Raw genomic sequence first — 20,824 nt, forward strand, 5'->3', positions numbered from 1 at the left:
CCCTCGTGAGAAGAAGCACTTTAGAAGATGGATGGGTAGACGTTGGATTGCAAATAAAAGTATCTGTCCCTACCACTTTTGGTCGGATACAGTAATGTATGAACTTTTGTAAAGCAGTGATGTCAGGCGTTTCTTATACAATTTCAGTAAGATTATGCCTTGATATCAGAACCAGGCCACAGTCCATTTTTTGGGACCTCGCAGATGCACCCATCAAAGATTTGAAGTTCGATACCTCAGTCTGCAAGCAGTTTCCCATCACGCTGAAGCTTTTGTTTCATTTGAAGTGCTGTCTTTGTGCTTGGTGACCGTCACTGGTTGGCTTGTCAGTCACTCGTCACGCCATTATTAGGTGGGCAATGTATCAATCAAAATATGTTTTGCTTGGTTGATTCTGTTTTTTTTAATGGTTTGTCCTCACACAATACAGATATGTGGTATCACTTTTTGGGAACACTGCAAGCCATAACCACTCCTTTTAGCCGCGTCATCAAATTGTTGAAAGGTTCTGGGTTTAAATATTACGTGCTGGTCCACCGGGGCCTAATTTGGAGCTAGCTCACACATTATATCTACTGTGTGTTTCAATGCTTTCACTTTCAAAGGCACAAGTCGAATGGCCAATGGCTTAATGTTTTGGTTTTCGTAAGAGGGGGTCTTTTTTTTGTTTGTTTGTTGAAAAATGTGCTTATTAATTTTTCCCCCACTAAATGAGCATTGCAACAAAAAAAGGATCTTTCCAATGGTTTGCAATTGGCTTGGGACCAGTCCAGCGTGTACTGCGCTTCTCCTTCCTCACTTTCAAGGAGCTAAAATCTAAATCATAAAACATATTCTGTTTTGATTACCGGTAAAAAAAAGTTTGCCAAATATTTCCATCAATATTTCTTCACAATGTATGTGACTTATCCAAATTTCAGGAAAGTTTTAAATCATGAAAAAACACAGAATTAAAGGGTGTCGCACAGCTTTTGAAAAAATATATGAGACCACCCTTGTTTCTTCAGTTTCCTATTTACCCTATGCTCCGTTCAACTAAAGGTAGGTTACCTTTTTTTGGGGGGGGGGGGCCAATATATTAATAACCACAAAAATAACTGCGTTGAATTTAAATTTAGATGTTTTCCAAAGGTTTTCTTGATAATAACCAAAATCACTTCACATTGATTCGCATTGTACTACCATTGTCAAAAACTGTGCTTTCAGGCATTCCATGGCTTCTGTTCATTTCAGTTAGTCACCTGCTACACCTTTAATGGCATCAAACATTGCAATGAACAAGAAATTGAAGACAACATGGCAGCCTCTTAACTTTTTCGCTATGCAGTACATATACAGTATGTATCTATCTATTTACATCATATGCTGTATTTTCTGCACTATAAGGCGCACCTAAAATCATTCAATTTTCTGAAAAGCCTTATACCCCGATGTGCATTATATATGGATCAATATTCTGATTTCTTCGACATAGTATTATAAATGTTCTGTAAAGTGCTTTGTTACAGCTGCAGCGGCTGTGAAAGCACCATATAAATAAAGTTGTATTGTATTGTATTCCTTTACCATAGCTCTATCTCGTGGATGCAAAACGCAACCGCAGCCACTATTGTGGCTTCCATTCAATACGCCTTATAATACGGTGTACCCTATATACAGGTATATGAAAACAGTTTTAAAATAGGCCATTCATTGGAAGTGCGCTTTATAATCCGACGCGCCGTATACTGCGGAAAATATGGTATGTCCATACACAGCATAAATAAATGAATATTATAGTAGTTAATTTCTGGATATTTTAATGGCTGTTTACCAATACTTTAAAGATAGCCATACAGTTTTGACAATGATGACAGTTTCACCATGGAGTGGATTATTTCTATCAATCGCCATGGGAATGATTAGCCAGAGCCTGACCAGTCTTCCATCATGGATTCTGTTTAACCTGGGTCCACTTTTAAGGTGTTTTACTCAAATTTGTGCATGTTCCTAAATCTAAACAATTGGTGTCCTCCTTGTGACTATGTCTAAACACCTGACAAAGACATCGAATGTGGCAAAATAGGGAAATGCGTGACGCATGATCGCCATATCCTGTTGGAAGTGAATCGGGAAATGTTCGCCACATTCTTATGGAAGCCTGAGTGAACACATTAATTCAATAGCGTGTTGGGAACATCCGGAGTTTCCATTCGATGTGTCTAAAAGCATGTTCTTGTGTAACATGACATCCAGTGGCCCCCACCACAGAAATACAATGTGAGCAGTCAAGCGTTGAAAAGAAAAGAGGGGACACACTTCATTAGTCTGACAGGCAATTCAGCAAGGTTCTATCTGAACTTCTTTATGCGTACTGCTCATTGTTAGAAATGTGTTTTGCACTTGAAGTGGTGTTCTGGTTCTGGAGTAGGGAACAGAAGCGAGGCTTGTCTTCAATGTTGTTTTAGGCCCCTATGTCAGTGGGAGATGTGCTAAAAATGGACCATTGATGCATTTAAGCCAGATGCATGCATGGACAGTGTTCTTCCTCCATCTGTTGTTCTATTGTCTCGGTGTTGTGTGAGCTGAGCAGCGGATGCACCACTGATGGGGAAGCAGGAAATACTCTCAGCCTAGAACAACATTGCTTCGAGGCTTATGCAAAACACCTTCAGATGCTACGACAAAATCAAAGTTCATTCATATAAGTTCACAACATACCGTTGGTATTTTATCCAGAAAGCCGTATTATAAGCAATGCAATACTGGAACTTCATGTCTTTACGATGAGAATCTAAAAAAAAATAAAAAAAAGTCAACAGAAGATTAACTGAACTATTCTTACTGGATCCCAACTGTTGACTTTGATTGTGTAAATTAAATGTATACATCATGTAAAGTAACATAAATATTTCAAAATACAGTCTAGAGATCATTTACAATGACATGCTAAAAAACCCCCGAATATTTTCATCATTTAAAAAATGTTTTAAAACAAGTGACATTTTGAAAATCTTGATAAAATGATCCGAAATGTCATTCTTCATTTTTTTTCTTTTTAAATCAAAGGACCATTTCACTATAAGAGGTCTTGATCTTTTTCTTTTTTCTTCCTTTTTTTTTCCACTCTAAAGTGCTTCCACAGTCACATGCTTAATGCAGCGGAAATTACATCAATCCACTGTTGTCACTAATCGCAGCCCTGAGTGCTGTCGAGTCTCTTGGCAAAAGAATAGGAAAATCCAGAACATGTCAAGGTTTTTTTTTTTTTAAAACATGACTCAACATAACGAGCATGCTTAACAAACAAACCAGGAATAACTCTTCTGGTGAAGCTTTAACATTTACAAGGTTACGCTATGCATTTTTAATCTCCATTTCAAAACAGAAGAAAATATTCTGCCTTAATAAAATGGAAGGTATTAAAATTGCAGTAAGTGGGCTGGATGCATGTTTTATCTTGACGTATTCATACCAACAACATCATGCACATTTGGTGAAACTAACATTTAAATGATGGATGTGGGGTGCTCAACTGCAGCATTTTAATTTTAGCACAGTTGCTGGACAGTCTCGGGGCGCTTGTGTCTTGTGCCTGTAATGGGCAGCATTTTTCACAGCCCCGCTTTGTTCAGCGGAGAGATCGGTGCTGTTGAACGGTCGGCGGCTGGATGGATGTAAGGCTTGAGGAGCCGACGATGAGAAGAATGGAGTGTTCGCGCAGAGCGCCGATGCGGTTTGGAACTGGGAGTCGCGGCTTGGAGTTTGAAGCGGATTACGTGGGACAGGAGAAGTGAACTCATCTCTTTTCGTCAATGGACGCTACAGCTTCGTGTTTGCTTTCAAAACTTAGCTTGTAGCAGACGTGTGCACATTTTCAGCATGACGTCTCTGACCCACTGGTGAAAGGACACTTTGATCCTTTCCCAGTTCATCTATAACTGCTTCAGACAACAAAGTGTTTGCAGAAAAGTGGTGAAGATTGCACGACTGTCTGTGTCCTATGTGTTGTGTTGTGTTATTTTTGGTATTTTGACTTCAAAATGGCGCCGCGAGAGTGGCTGCCTTTCCAGCAGCTCCTATATTTTGTTGTTCTACTTCTTCCTTTCATAACTTTGCTGCTGTGAATTGGGAATTTCTCCATTGCGAGACTAATAAAGGTTTTCGTATTATAAAATATATCCAGCCATAACACGATGAAAACTTGAAAATATGAAACAGCACAGTCAAGAAGCTCCCAATTAGGCCTGTTTACATCATTAGAATTTATGACACAAAAGAAACTGCTTCACATGCAATTAATTCAAGGCTTGTCAGAAATGTAGCCCCCCGGCTCCCAAATATTGACCTCCAAATGGCTTCACTTCAAGTTTCAGGAGAAGTCCATCCAAAATCACATGAAGGAAACTTGAGCGGTTGGGGGAAATTGTCAAGGAGTGCAATTCATATCCTTTCAACTTACAGTTGAATGTATATTGGCCCTTTCCCAACAAAACCACCAGCAGCTTTTAGTTTATGGCAGTGGTTCTTAACCTGGGTTCGATCGAACCCCAGGGGTTCGGTGAATCGGTCTCAGGGGGTCGACGAAGTCTCTGCCATGAAGGTTAAAACACACCCAACTCAACATGTCAATTAGTTATGACACGCCCGCTTGGCCATCACTGGCTGCAGATGATGACATTGCTTGTCCAATCAGTGCAGTGGGAAATTTAGTTTGCTCAGTTGTCAACATATGACTATCGTGACAGTGCGTTGTGTGATTTTTTTTTCAGAATGTTTTAATACATGCTATGTCGAGCAAAAAAAAAAGAAAAAAGAAAAAACAAAGTTGTCGGACAAATATGTACCACATGGATTCACATGCATCACAGAACGTGATGGGACTCAGCGTCCTATCTGCATGATTTGTCATGCCAAGTTGAGCAACTCTAGTCTTCTTGAATCAGATTTGTATTTTTCACTAATGAAGGGTTCGGTGTATGTGCATATGAATTGTTTGGGTTCAGTACCTCTAACAAGGTTAAGAACCACTGGTTTATGGTGTATTAGTTTTTAGAAACATGTTTCTTTGCCCTATTGTTGTTCTGTATTCACACAACAGTTTCTGCAACGGTGATGTGATTTTCCCCTTTAGGCATGAATAACGTATTCTAATATGTGAGACTATACTTGGCCTTATGAAGCATACTTTACGGTAAATTAAGTACAGTACAACTTGTGCTTAAGCTTATCAAAACAAATCACATGGTTTAATAAACGTAAGGCAGGGTAAAGGGTAATTCAGGAATACACAAGAAACTCATTTTGTTGAAATGCTTTCTTTTTTGTGAAATCCAAACACAAGCAAACATAATGGGACAGTTTTAAGTTCAGTGGTGGGGCAGTTTAATTCTTATTGCTTCTGGCTCGAATAAACACGGTAGTCAGTCGAAAAATCCTTCTGCCAAAATTCCTTGTGTTGGACTCCAACATTTCAGTCTGCACGAACGACGCCTACTCCTCGTTATCTGTCCACATCTGTGGTAGCTTTTAGGGAGTTCTTCATCTCATCGATGCAAAAATGTCAAATGCAAAAAGTACTGAGAAAAAGAAACTGCTGTAAATCTTTCCAAAGTGGTGGCTGAAAAAAAATGTCCCCGCCTTTGAAGACTCTTACCACCCCCAGCAGGGTTTTTTTTCTTGTCGCCGAAAAGTTACCAGGGACTTTATTTTCAAAACGGTTCCTGTGATGTAATGTTCCTGGGGTGAAAAAGGACCACGTCTCTTTGTTGCTCCTCCTTCATGTGCACAATTTTCTTCAAACTTAGGTAAGTCTTGATGGTTCTCAATTAGATATTTTCATTTGAGACAACTCGGTGACCGGTGTCCAAAGTCCGGGCCATGGGCCATTTGTGGCCCGCTATCCATTTTTTGTGGCATATAATGAAAGTAACATTTGACACGGCGGCAATCAAAGCATAAGCGGAGCAGTGCAACGTTGAAAGTATAAATGTTGCTAATGCAACAGCAGCCTTCATGGATATAATTTGTAAGTACATTTATTTGATTATTGCTATTATTTATCCTGTTTGGGTTCTCTCTATATTGTGTTGTTACTCCCTCCCAACACACACATGCACATGTGCAAAGTGTGTTTCTTTGTGTTAATATTTAAAAAGAGAAATGCCCTTACTGCCCCATGATATTTTTTGCTTGGGATTGGTGACAGGGATCATTTTGTGTTTTCTTCCGCTTTTGAAATAGAAATGACATTGTATTTTTATTTTTGTTTAGAATTAAGATGGCATTTTGTTTTAAATATCACAATATTATCACGTGGCCTAACCAACCTCATTCGGTAGACCTGTGATCCATTCAAAAAATATTTAAAGCCCTATAAGGTTTGTATTTGAAAACCCCACATCGACAGGTTTCACATATAGAACAGTGCAACCAGCAATATTTGTTGACACATTGTAACAAAGTGACAACAGTGGTGCCTAATCTGATCCTGACTTTGACCAGAGGGAGCTTAGCGACCCAATGAGCGCTTGGAGTCATGACCTAAAACACTATTGCTATTCTTAACCTCGTGTGGTCATTCAGGAGAATTCAAGAAAGACATTGAGGCCTGCTTGTGGTAATCCTTGCTTCAAATAAAGGTTGCGATGTGTCCCACTAAATGAGAGAAGTTCAAGAGCAGTCAGCAACTGTCATGTACTAAATTGACCACTGAGCATCCGCTCGTTGAATGGCCAAGCAGACAGTATAGCAGGCATCCCTAGATCCCATGTTACATAACAGCAGATGTCCTTTTTGTAGGTGGCATAGACATGCGGTAGGATCAATGCAAGTTTTCCTGTCAAATATTGCAATATATATAAATATAAGCAGCAGGTGATCTACGCAAATGTGCTTTGAATATGAATGAAACTCGGAAAATAAAAGAAAATGTTGAAAAAACATGTTGTTAACAAAATCAAATTAAAGGAAAATGCTTTAAAAATAATGAAACTGCATCTGGTGTTTTTAAAACAAAATTTTAAAAAACTATAATTATAGTGAAAATGTCCTTGTTTCGGTCTCGGGCAATTAAGATCATACAAGAGCTTTCGGAGGTCACTAAATGTCTTCATTTCAGAATTGGTCTATGTCTGTACAAAAGGAGGAAGGTCAAACAATCCTTTGAGAATTGTAGTTTACTAGATCACACAATTCTGTTAACTTTTTTTTTTTTTTGACAAACACCCCATACATAAAACACTAAAACTAATACTAAAACTAAGAAAAGCTAAACTAAAATGAAACATTTGCGGAAAAATAAAAACTGACAAACCTGCTTTAAAAACAAAATAAAACTAACTAAAAAAAAAGTCACAACTTATTTAAAAAATTTAATACAATTAGAAAACAAAAACTCTAACCCTGGCACACACCCGTATCAAATTTATAATCCAATCATAAAATATCCCAGCTCCATACAGTGGCATCATAGATCAAGCCCAAGACACATGACCTGGACTGCTAACAAATGTACAATACAAATGAACACCAAATTAATCAATGCTTAAGGCTAAAGAGATACTCATATTATCCATTACAATGTATGACTAGGAGGCATTCTCGACAGGCAGTCTGTGTTAGTTGCCATGGGGTCTACATTTGCCGACGCAACCAAAACATAATGGGGGGAGGGGAGAGGGCATTTTTCAGTTTGGGTGCACCTGCCACATGGCAGGCGCGCCTCTTGTGAACTACAACCCTCACATGCCCGATTAATGGGCTGGTCGACTGCGCACTGCACCCTGTGAAGCAATACTACTGTTCTGAGAATGCCTAAAAGTGTCTGTTGAATACTATTTGTCGATGTTTTGATCTTTACCGAATGTAAATAATTGAACTAAGTTGATCGTGCCAGCGGTGTACTAAATTGATGCCAATTTGCATCGTTTTTGGCCTCCAAAAAGCTGGTTCAAACAAAAGACAAAAGCAATCGTTCATATTCAGTGTTCTTTCAACGGCCCGCAAATTTGAAAATACAAAAACACCCTGGAGCCTACAAAGGTGTGCATTCATTGGCACTAGTTGACTTCAAAGTTGTTGTCACAATTTTACCATGCAAATAATGAATTCTTTTCAAGCTCAAACTGTCGGCGCTAACTGTACAGGCACGTTTGATGATCAACGTTTGGTAGAATTTTGTGTTGTAGTAAACACTTAGAAGACTGCAAGCCAAAGCGTTCAGTAAATTACTTTTAGCTTAGTTTAGTAACTCTAATTGAAGTAGATAAATAAACTGTCTTTCATATGAATTTGTCCTTCATTTGCCTTATTTTAGCATAAGCTTAACCTATAAGACAGTCATGGATGTATAATAAATCCAATATTGTTTATTGCACTACAAATCAATGTATTGCTTGTTCCAGAGCAATGAAGTTAAGTGACAAAAACAACTGCAGCGTTTGTTTCTCTATGGGCATACTATTGACCCTGTGGGCCGTATATATGCGACTTTTAAAGCCCGTCACGTCTACTGTAAACACAATTAAGTCAGCAGCAGAAGATGCAGTAATGTCTATTCATTTGCCTTGAAAGAAGACACCATGCTGAAAGAGCGAAATAACTGTGACATATGATATATGATTAAAATGTGATTCCCCCCCCCCCCCCCCCGCCCCCTGACCCCCAATATGTCACTGATGCTAAGAGCCCTGAGGTAAGGCATGTCTGCCACCTCACTTCTGATTAGAATGCATGCGTGGGCCGCGATAGCAGGTTCTGTCCGTTGACGTCTCCAGGGAAACCGTTCCCATGGAGCTGTTTGAAGCCAATGTCCTCCTCCTCTGGGCTTGGCGGATGGATGGATGACCTTCACGCAGTTGCGCTTCTGGCTCAACAATCCTAGTCTTCTGATCTTAGTATTCTCACTGATGGTGGCATTCTTTTCACAGAAGCAAACTTCAGCGCACGAGGGGACAAAACCACATTGATGTTTTCCCATGTCTTTTTTGTTTTTTTGAGGAGGTGGGGGGTTGGGGTCGGAGAAGAAAAGTATCCATAATTGTTTCCCATGGAGAAGTGGCTCTCATGACTGATGACAACGTGCAGCCCTGCAGCAGCACCATGTGAGCCGAAAAGCAAAGAAGAGTAAGCAGCAAAAGCTTGCTTTGTTTTTCCGTGTGAAATAGCCTGCTTTTGCTTGACCCAGTTTGATGTAGCACAACATGAGCACGAGCGTCTTCAAAGGGGGCAGTAAGAGGGCAGAATTTTATTTTTATTTTTTCATCAAAATTGGCAATTTGACTTATTTGGAGCTGCTATCTGGCAAAATGTGTCGGCTGAATCATTTGGCTTCCAATTCCACTTTGTTTTTTTTTTTCCTCCTCTCAATTGGGGCTGGTGTGGAAACAATGAGCCAGTGACTGTCTGGAACAATTTATGCGACTTGAGAAAAATACACCTGTAGTGTAGATCACATGTAGAATTGTACTGTAAATAATAGGACATATACAGACGTTCAACTTGATATATGTCCTTTTTGAGTTTAAGAGAGGAAGGTCCATTTTGCATCTTGCAATTATTTTGTGTTGAGGGTTTTTTTTTTTGCTTCAATTGTTAACAGTTTCTGTGTTAATTTATGCAAGTTTTCTGGCTTCCGTCCACATTCCAAAAAACATGCATTAGAGGTTTATTGGCAACTTTAAATTGGTCATCAATGGTTGTTGTGTACCCGACAGAGCCTGCTGTAACAGCCTCCAGCTCACCTGTGAGATAAACAAGGTAAATGGTATAGAAAATGGTTGGATGGGTGATATTTTGGCCATAGTATGATTTTTTTACATAGATGTTATTAACAAAAGTTTTCAAGCTGAGGTCCCACTACACTCTTCAAACTGATTGGTCAAAAGTAGCCCAAATTGGGTGAAATGGCTAACTCAGTGCTGAGTCTAAAAGGGACAGAGCCAACACTGGGTTATTTATGCCCAACACAAGTTTTTGATCCAACAAGAGGTAAAAACTCCCCTCCCGATGCGTTGACACCACCAAGAAATGGGTAACCAGGTTATCGGTGCAGTTTTTATACTGGATGGCCTTCCTAAGCCATGCAGCTGCCATCAATATTTTCTAAGAATGTTACGTTAAATTTACTTCAATTTCAGTACGCAATAGAGTCAACTCTTCAGCCCACCCAAATCCAGTCTTCAACCCAATCTGCTGGGTCAAAATAACTAACTCAACCTTGGGTAAAAGGAACCCAGCTTCCCAGCGTTTGATGCACGTAGATATTGTGCTACCCACTTCAATAGATTATTCATTTTTTTCTGATTTTATTTTCATAACCCAAGACCCAAGCAACCTTACATATGATCATTGCAACTTTGTAGTCCAAAACATTTGCACAGTCCGGTCAAGTTTCTTCACATTTTCACTAGTTTCGCTATCCATGCCGTTGTGTTGCTTGCTATCAGCTATCTGCTATCTGAAGGTTCACTCAGTGTATCAGCACGACATACCAGACATCAAAGATAGCCTGTCACGGATGGGAGTGAGCAGATGGGAACCGTGTAAACTGAGCTGGTTTATTTAAAAGGTTCCACTGTACACTCTGCAGCTCCACTGCTCCACTGCAGGTAAACAAGCAGATCCAGGAACAGGTAACTGGTAGCCTCAAGTTGTCATCAATGGGATGTCATTTTCACATGTAGGCACCATAAACATTCTGCTGCGTAACCCTTGTGCATGACTTGAAGAGTCCGGGGCTGACTTGAGAGCAGTTTCAAAGATACTCTGTCCACAGTTAGCTCATCTATACTGCTGAGTGCTTCCTCCCATCTGTGCCCTTTTTCTTGTTCCCAACCAATGTCCGGAACCCTTCTTCATATCGCATTAGCCCTCGCTTTTATCTTACTCATTATTTTCTCTCCCTCTCCTTCAAGTTGTTCCCACCTCCTTTTCATTCCTGAGACCTCTTCCCAACTCTCCCGGGTTCTCTTGTCATGACATTGGCGTGTGACACGTGTGAGAAACTTCTGCAGGGGCCCCCACTTTGGACAAGACACCGATATACTGAGAGTGCCGGGTGACGAGGCTATTTTAAGGGCTTGTAAATATGAGAACTTCCTGCCCTAAAGTCTATGTAACGTTCTCGGGGGATGTTAGATGCAGAAGGAGACCAAAGTTCTTGTTGATATGCCCAAAGCTTCTTGTTTTCATGATTCAACCTTTCAGGCCTTAACTTAAAAATAGGAATTTGCACATAGCGGGACAGTGAAAGTCCTTCTCTCTCAAGATGCCTGTTCTAGCAATTGTTCCTCTGTCTGTATAATAGCATTTTTCCAGACACTTGCCCACATATAGCCAGTTTAGTCTCTGGTCACCTGTTTGTAAATGTGGACTAATGTGGATGATTATCATTAACGATTACAAACGAAATAAATAAAACAAACACTGAAAAAAATATTTCTGTTATTAAAATGAAATGGACCCCCCCCCCCCCCCGATCTGAAACTACATTTTATGTTTGCAAAACAAATTGCAAAGATAAATTCCCTTCACTGGCTCCCTGTGCATTTTAGCGTTTTTTTTTTTTTTTAATTCTTTAATTTGTTTTCAGATCTTGAAATGGTCTCACCCCAACTCTCTGAACTCAGGTCAGTAGACCAGATGCTATACCGGCCAAGAGGAAATGACACTTTTGCCGTTGCTGGTCCCTCTCTTTTGAATGATGTCCCACTAAATGTGAGGCAAGCCCCAGCTTTGCCCGTCTTTAAAACTTATCTCAAGTCAAGTCAAGTCAAGTACAACTTTATTGTCAAATGTGCTGTATGTGCAACATTCACAAATTTCTTAAAACACATTTTTATTATTTAGCATTTGACTCAGGAATTTTGTGATGTTTTGTTGTGTTTTTTGTTTTTAATTTATTGTTTTAACTGTCTTTGTTTTCATGTCTGATTTTTACTTGTACAGCCCTTTATGTATATGCTGCTGTGGTTGTTTATCTGTAAATAATGTGGACTTGAGTAAAACTAACTATAACAGTCGCGAAATGTCTTTTGGTTTGATCTTTGTCAGTTCATGTCATGCATGGGTTCATTTTAAATGTCTTGGCCAAGACTCCCAGTGATTAGAGTGATTGTAAATCAGTGTTGCAGAAAATAAATACAAAATGTATTTATTCATTTCAATATTGCTGTACATCTGTACAGACGAAGGAAGTGCAGTTATTTGAGAATTTGCTTAATTTTGTGTGTGTGTGTGTGTGTGTGTGTGTGTGTGTGTGTGTGTGTGTGTGTGTGTGTGTGTGTGTGTGTGTTAGGGATGTGCATCTCTTCAATGAAATATGATTCAATACGTATCTCGATACACAGCGTATGATATGATTCGGTCCAACAAAAAATTACTGTGCCTGGCATGTTTCACACACACAAATTCATTTTAGTCAAGTTAAGATCATGCTGACTCTAACTGCCACCCCAAGAGCTTCATCACATGTAAATGCACACACACACACACACACACACACACACACACACACACACGCACACACACGCACGCACACGCTCACACACAACTCTGAGCAACCACTAGTCGATGTAAGCAGCCTTTGACAACAACACAGGAAGCACTCATGATGATGGAGACTTGAAGGTTAGTCTGCAATTCGACGTTGTCATCCCTCAAGACTCAAGGCAGCCATTCATCTTGGGAATATGAAACAGTGAGTCCTTACATCCAGTTTTCACAAGGACATATTAGGTAGCGCTAATTCCTGTTCTGCACAAATGTTCCACATGGTCTGACATGACCTTTCGTTCCAGGCCACATACGCAGCCCCTGAAAAAAGAATAAACGGTGCTGTTTTCATATTGTCTCACAGAATGATCCACGTGTACTGCCAGGGAACTTTGCGGGATTTTCTAACTGCAAACATCTCCTGAACTCAAACTCATTCTCGCCAAGGCAAGAGTGATGTAGCCCTTGGCTGCAGGCTCAGCAACACAATAGAACAGCACAGCCTGGTGTTGCATAGTGGTACAAACACAACAGCGATCTCATCACATGAGTCTCCTTTCAAGTTGAAATGCCCTGAATAGACCTGATTCTTATCACGATAAAAAGAGCATTCACGCATCCCAGTGGAAATCCCACCAGGCCATTCATGTAATATCACATGATAGTGGTTGGGTCACTTCAGGAAAAACAATATCCTTGTTCATTCATTTTCCGAACCGCTTTATCCTCACTCAGGTCGCGGGGGGTGCTGGAGCCTATCCCAGCTGTCTTCGGGCAGTCGGCAGGGGACACCCCGAATCAGTTGCCAGCCAATCGCAGGGCATACAGAGATGAACAACCATCCACGCCCACACTCACGCTCACACCTCGGGAAAATTTAGAGTGTTCCATCAGCCTGCCATGCATGTTTTTGGAATGCGGGAGGAAACCGGAGCACCCGGAGAAAACCCACGCAGGCCGGGGAGAACATGCAAACTCCACACAGGGAGGCCGGAGCTGGAATTGGTACCTCTGCACTGTGAAGTCGACGTGCTAACCACCGGTCTACCGGGCCGCCACAATATCCTTGTCTACTATTTAAATATGTTAAAGGATGGTAATGCATCGTAATGCATTCATTCAGGAATGTTCAAACGTTTACCTCTGAGGTTCACATATAGAAAAATCAAAGGATGGTGGTAAGGCACACTGAAGTATTCTTAAGCCGTACTTGATGAAACATGCTAAAAACACTTCATACATCTATTTGTTATATCACAAAATGTTGGAGGAGGCCACATTTTTTCATCACTGCTACGGGGGCTGGGGGGGGGGGGGGGCGGTGAACACAGGACCACACACTTCCGAACCAGATGTATGACAAAAAGGCTATTTTAACGCAATACATGCTAGATGCCTGCTCTTATTTAATTTTTGAGGATACATTTTTCAATGTTTGTAAAAAAAAAAAAAAAAAGATCCACGATCCTAAACCAACAACCCAGGGTTTGAAGCAAACAACAAAATAACCACATCCTGTCATTTTTATTTCCAGCACAAAGGGCTGCTCAACAAGAATATTAAGGGGAAGAACTAATTTGGTACATTTTTTTTCTCAAAAATCTATTGAGAAAATCTATTCGCAGTTAAGGGATTCACACACACACACACACACACACACACACACAAACACACACGCACACACACACACAAACACACATGCACACACACACGCACACGTGTGTATGTATATATATATATATATACATACATACATACACACGTGTTTGTGTGTGTGTGTATTAGATTTTTCTGGATTTTAGGGTGGCACAGCACCCTGTATCCCTCTAGAATAGATTTACCCCTGTGCCGGAGAGCAGCCGAATCATCTCCCCACTTTCAGAAAATGAAAGGCAAGCTGTCGTAGGCCGACAATCTTTAAAGGACTGTTTACTTGAGAATCATAATGTGAAATATTCACAAATCGCATTTTGACAAAAGAGCAGATAGTGGAGCAACCCATTTTGGGGTCTGAAGATGAAATACATTTTTTCTGAATTGAAAAATGTGCGACTGGTTTACACAGCCTGATTTTTAAATGGCATTGGGATTTTCAAATGTTACTTTTAATCTTAAGACTTTAGACACTACTGGGTCACTTGATTGTTTCTTTTCAAAATACAATTGTAATTCGTTTGGAACAGGAAACAGATGAAAATGTAATCCAACTGCAAAAGAAGCTTCCACAGACTTTACTGTCGAGACATTGTGCATCGTGTGTTATTTTTATGTTTCGTTTGGCCTTCTTTCTGATTCTCATTTTCCATCTTGTTCCCATCGCCCTGCCCTGCTGGGGTCTGGGAAAACCATGACTTCATCTTTGTTGACACAACACTCCAACCGACCGCAGTTGAAGGACTGGCATTTCCTGTCTGTCCTCAACTAATAATAACAATGTTTAATTGCCATACCACTGGTACTCTTCAGAACACAGCCAGGATTAGATACAAACTGAATCAAAACAGTGGTGGCAAAAATTCCCAGCTCACCATAAAACAGATAAAGAATGTTTTTAATTCGACTGCATCATAATTTTGGGGGGAAGCCAAAACATTTACGTCATACATATCCTAAATCCATCCATCCATTTTCTGATCCGCTTTATTCTCACAAGGGGTGCTGGAGCCCATCCCAGCTGTCTTGGGGCAGTAGGCAGGGGACACACTGAACTGGTTGCCGGCCAATCGCATGGCCCACATAGACGAACAACCATCCACTCACACAATCTCAATTAGGGACAATTTCGAGTGTTCCATTAACCTGCCGTGCACGTTTTTTTAAATGTGGGAGGAAACCGGAATACTCGGAGAAAACCCATGCAGAACGAGGAGCATACAAAGAAAGTCCACACAGTCAGGCCGGAGCCGGAATCAAACCCTGCACCTTAGCACCATGAGGCCGACGCGCAAACCAGTCGACCACCGGGCTGCCCACATAACGTAAATGATTTTTGTAATGTTGGACAGGTTTTTTTTATTGTTGGAAATGTTTTAAGTATGATTTTGAAAATAGGAGTTAACATGAAAATGAGGAAAAACCCCACAAAAAGGTAAGTTGGACACCTGTTCCACTGACAGGCTTTTGCAATCCCAAAGAAAAATGAGACCCACACAAATACTTTCAAAACTTTTCCACCTCTAATGTGCACTATAACTTGTACAACCTATTTGAAAAAAAAAAAAAAAATCAATGCACACTACTTATGACCGGTGACGTATCTGTTTCACATTTCAAGCTCGTGTTAAATGGGAGTCAACACACACCTGCCACCATTTTATGTGTCTCTGATGAGCCCAGATGAAGTGAATCTGTCTTGGAGGCTTTTCTTGACCTTTTAATTTTTTCAGTACTACATTTCACACAAGCTTGGTGCGTCCTAACTGCCATTTAACAGGAGATTGAAAGTGATTGGTTGATTTTGAATGCGGCTGCACCCCCAAGTGGAATTGTGCAACCACATTATCGCAATTGTTTATTTTTAAATTCACTCTCAATTTTTTTTGTTGTTGTTGAACATGTTTTACTTCAGCCAGGATAGGCTCTGGCACGCGCACGACCCAGGTGAGGATCAGCAGATTCGCAAATGGATGGATGGATGAAGGTCATACTTCACACTTTATATTGATCTCACTTTTATATCAGAAAGAGATGTCCATTCAAACTGACAGGTCTACACTTTTTTATGTACACTGTGTACGGAACAAGAATGGGGTTTTTTTTGTTTTTTAATAAAAATGTATATTTATTAGGCCAAGTGGAATCCACCCTAAATAGTTTGGTGAAATTTTAGGCTAAGTCAATAAATGTAACCTATATTTAATGAAAAATATGTTTTAAGTAATTCAATAATAATTTGATAAAACATCGTATAAATACACACACACACACACACACACACACACACACACACACACACACACACACACACGCACATTCATTTTTACATGCTAAATTCATCCAGAACAAATTATGAATTGATTTTCTTTTTACACATTTACCGGTACTATTAGGATTTAAATTCAAATCAAAGTTCACATACAAGTAACAAGACTTGACTCACCACCTTCTCTGCGTCTCTGCTCCTTTCTTCTGTTGGAAAACGATAACAGACTGATAAGCTGAAAAAGGGAAGGTTGTTTCTTTCCCATCTTGAGTCTCATTCAGAATTCTTCCAGCAAACGTTTGAGACAAGTTTCCTGTGTTCGTCTACTCATGAGAAGTGTGGATTTACTCGTACTATACCAAATCCCGCCTGAAATTTGAAGGTATGTCAACATGAGCATGTGGTCTCTGTTATCTCAGTCCCGGCCAATGAAATCCAACTTCAGAGGTTAAGTTGGCACGCGTGTGTCTGAGTGGGTGTGTAACTAACTGGGTGTGTACGGACCGTTAAAAAAGACATGACATGACTGGCTTCTGTTATTGTTTTTGTGGTGTGCAAATCTATGCTTCAGTGGTGCAGTCTTCAACTTGGATGTATGTCAAAGTGAAATAATAAATTACATATACTTCAGAACTGACAGATAAAACAGTTAGCAAAAGTATGTCATACATTACACACACACACATATATATGTATACAGTATATATATATTAAAAAAAATCCTCGTCTCACCCCTCGGGTGGTGTTCGTCCCTCATTCAGCTCGAGTCCTCTACGAGAGGCCAGGAAGCTTGAGGGTTCTGCGCGGTATCCTTGCTATTCCCAGCACTGCACATTTCTGGACTGAGATGTCCGATGTTGTTCCCGGGATCTGTTGCAACCACTCGTCTAGTTTGGGGGTCACTGCCCCGAGTGCTCCGACCACCACAGGCACGACTGTCACCTTTACCTTCCAGGCTCTCTCCAGCTCCTCTCTGAGCCTTTGGTATTTCTCGAGTTTCTCGTGTTCCTTCTTTCTGATGTTTCCATCACTTGGGACCGCTACATCCACTACAACGGCTTTCCTCCGCCCTTTATCTATGATCACGATATCTGGTTGGTTGGCCATTACCATCTTGTCAGTCTGGATCTGGAAGTCCCACAGGATCTTCGCTCTGTCATTCTCCACCACCTTCGGAGGTGTTTCCCATTTTGACCTTGGGGTTTCCAGTCCGTACTCCGCACAGATGTTTCGGGAGACTATGGTCCGGTGGTACATCCCGTGTAGGGGCTTGTCCTCCCATGATGGTCTCTCTTCCAGCGCCTCATCCTCTGTTCCCCATTGTCTGAGACATTCTCTGAGTACGTCAACCGTTGGAGCCTTCTCCTTGATGTATTCATGGAGCTTGGATGTTTCATCCTGGACAGTAGCTCTTACACTCACTAGTCCCCGGCCTCCTTCCTTTCGGCTTGCGTACAGTCTCAGGGTGCTGGATTTGGGATGGAACGTTTGGCCGGGCGACGTCTGAGTCGGCATGTCATTCGCTTTATTGTCTCTCATCATTTTTTAATGAGATAGGCATTAGCGTGAAGGATCTTGCCCAAGGACCCACACAGGATGGTGTTATGTGCTAATTTTTTTTGCCCCAAGCCGGATTCGAACCACCGTCTCCCGTACGCCAAAATGATGCCTTACCAACTGAGCTATACAGCCACTATATATATAAAATTCGTCGTCTCACCCCCCCTCGGGTGGTGTCCGTCCCTCATTCAGCTCGGGTCCTCTACCAGAGGCCAGGAAGCTTGAGGGTTCTGCGCAGTATCCTTGCTGTTCCCAGCACTGCACATTTCTGGACTGGTCCCAAGTGATGGAAACATCAGAAAGAAGGAACACGAGAAACTCGAGAAACGAAAAAAAAATATATATATATATATATATATAATTGTGGCAAATCAAGATGTGTACATTCCGTAAACTCAAATTACAAGGAAATGTGATGTACTGTACAATGAGCACATTGAGGGTTTGTTTTCTTTGTATGATATCATCCATTTTATTTGTTAGTATGGAAATTACTGTTAGCCGTTGTATAAAATTGACTCAGGTAACATTCCTGTTGACAGCAGTGTTACTTATTAACATTCTGGATCAATGGTCAGCAAGAGTTTGAACAGATTCACACTCTTTTGACCAACAGCAGCTTTCAGTTTATCAAGGCCATTTTCATCCCCTATTTGCTCACCTTGCATTCAAATGTGATCAAAATCTGCAGTTCATGTGATTCAACTTTGTAACACTCACTGATTAAAAATGATTCAGTGAAGGCAAGCCTTCAAAGCGCAAGGAACTATATTTGATCACCTCTGACATAATCAATGTGTAAAATATGACAGCCAACACATGACAGAAAAAAAAAATCCGTGATGAACCCTCTCCTTCAAATCTCCAAACCAGATGTATTTTGTAGTACCAAAGCTCTCCTGTAAGAGGCAGCATGGTGCCAAAGGGAATCTACACTGCCAAAAAATACAAGTACTGTACTTTTGTAGTACCAAAACTGTCCTGTGAGAGGCAGCATGGTGCCAAAGGAATCTACACTGCCAAAAAATACAAGTACTGTACTCTAGTAGAAGTTATGCTAAATGCGATTAAACATCGCCGTTATCAACACTTCTTGTCATTTATATTGCAGTGAATGACTAGTGAAAGACATGATTCAAACAAGCGACAAGTGTTCATAGATTAAGTGAATTTTAGTGATTTGTGAAAGTGTTGCCCGTCACTGAAATTGAATGCATGATAGTGGGGCCTTGTGTGGTTGCAATGCACCACACCTTACAGGAGATGGCGCTCAACAACAATCCTAAAAACAGCGTGTGTGTGTGTGTGTGTGTGTGTGTGTGTGTGTGTGTGTGTGTGTGTGTGTGTGTGTGTGTGGACCTAATGGTAATGGTGCATGCATTTTAAATACTGTAAATTGAAATATAGGTGTGATTGGAGATCAACCATAATGAGTATCCCCAAATGTGATGTAAAATCAGAACTTTAACATTTCATGCGTTCCTTATAAAAACACGATTTCAATGTACACTTGCAGGAAATAGTAAGAGGACCGTTTGGAAATTAACTTGATTTCTGCACAAATTGTCCATAACATGAAATGTTTGTGTGTGTCTATCGAACATTCGGCAAGCCCCCCTCGCTGCCCATCTTTAAAACTTGTCCCAAAACTCATTTGTATTCTTTGGCTTTTGACTCAGCATGACTCAGACTTGATATTAGTTTTACTGTTTTGTGCTTTCTACTGTCTTCATTATTAATTTATTGTTTTATTGTTTATTGTTGTATATATGATATTTGTTCCGTGTACAGCACTTTGTATACAGCGGTGGTTGTTTTAAAGTGTTCTATAAATACAGTTGAGTTGAGAATCTGGATTGTGTGTATCATGTTATAGTAGGAGTGAAACTCAAGTCAGGTGAGCACACCTGTACACCATTAGTGACCTAAATTGTTATGTAAAATTGTCATCAATGAGGAGAAAATGTATTTTTCACAATGAGATCAAATCCAAAGGAGGTAAGGAGGAGCCTGTGTACATAATAGCAACCAGTGTCATGCACAATAATGTAGAATCCCAAGCAGACAAGGTATCGAGTGCTCATCGTGAAATCTTTCTTCCTCTTCGCTTGCTTTGATGAAAGAGGCCTTTTGTTCCACACAAACTGACATAATTCACAGTTTGTACTCAGGACGTCTGGTACTTTCACTCAGACGTGTGAAGTAGGATTTATGCTTTGAAAGGTATGGCGCTACTCTGAAATTACCGAGAAGGTCAGTGAAACAGAGGGTGTTTTTATGTTGTGAGAGCTGTCAACACCGATTCAACGAAGGGGGGGAGAACCGATGAGCTCTCTTTGCTTTTGGACTTGTATGTATTTCAAAATAAATGCAATCATTGAATTCCAATGTTGATTTCATGTAAACATTTCAAATGTGCAGTCAAAACATGAGTCTAAATTGTTTTAGCCTGCAGCCTGCAATGTACATCTGCTCTCCTACGTATGTTTGGGACCGTGACATCAGAGTGCCGGCGGGCAGGCAGTGGCAAAGACGCCAGAGGATGCCAGACATTCCTCGAATGCCCCACACAGGATCTGCCTGCTGCTTGTGAACACAACCCCTCGGCCTGGGGCCAGTGGAAAAATACAAGCTTGTCTTCAGGGTCGCAGGGGCAAACAAGACTCTCGATGGGGTCTACGACTGGTTGGCCGCCTCTGGAATATCTGCTGGGTTCTGATTGATGTCATTGTTTTGCCATTTTGGTCTCCATTGTGAGACGTAGCAGAGCTGCACAACTTCAAACACATATATACAATGGTAGAGTTGATGAATAGTGGAACACTACGTGTGTATAAAAAACTCACATCGTGACTCTTCTTACATTAC

General features: G+C 40.6%; 1 protein-coding gene across 2 annotated transcripts in view; it reads right to left on the reverse strand.

Annotated features, from left to right (window-relative positions):
- neurl1b (neuralized E3 ubiquitin protein ligase 1B) overlaps positions 1-17,221 on the reverse strand; it is a 44,477-nt gene extending 27,256 nt beyond the window's left edge. The window contains exons 1-2 of one of the 2 annotated variants that reach the window (XM_086105735.1): positions 17,129-17,221; positions 16,574-16,602 (exon numbers count right to left, since the gene is read on the reverse strand). Coding sequence is in view for 1 of the 2 variants with exons in the window: in XM_086105733.1 (XP_085961859.1) it covers positions 16,574-16,673 (100 nt within the window). In the remaining variant the exon portion in view is untranslated. Of the gene's footprint in view, positions 1-16,573; positions 16,701-17,128 lie in introns of those variants that run through there. The other variant, XM_086105733.1, reaches the window with a different exon arrangement.
- Between the last annotated feature and the right edge of the window lie 3,603 nt (positions 17,222-20,824).

Source organism: Hippocampus guttulatus, chromosome 2, assembly GCF_054856545.1.
Source record: "Hippocampus guttulatus isolate MCC_2025c chromosome 2, RoL_Hgut_1.0, whole genome shotgun sequence".
In the NCBI taxonomy this organism is placed as follows: domain Eukaryota; kingdom Metazoa; phylum Chordata; class Actinopteri; order Syngnathiformes; family Syngnathidae; genus Hippocampus; species Hippocampus guttulatus.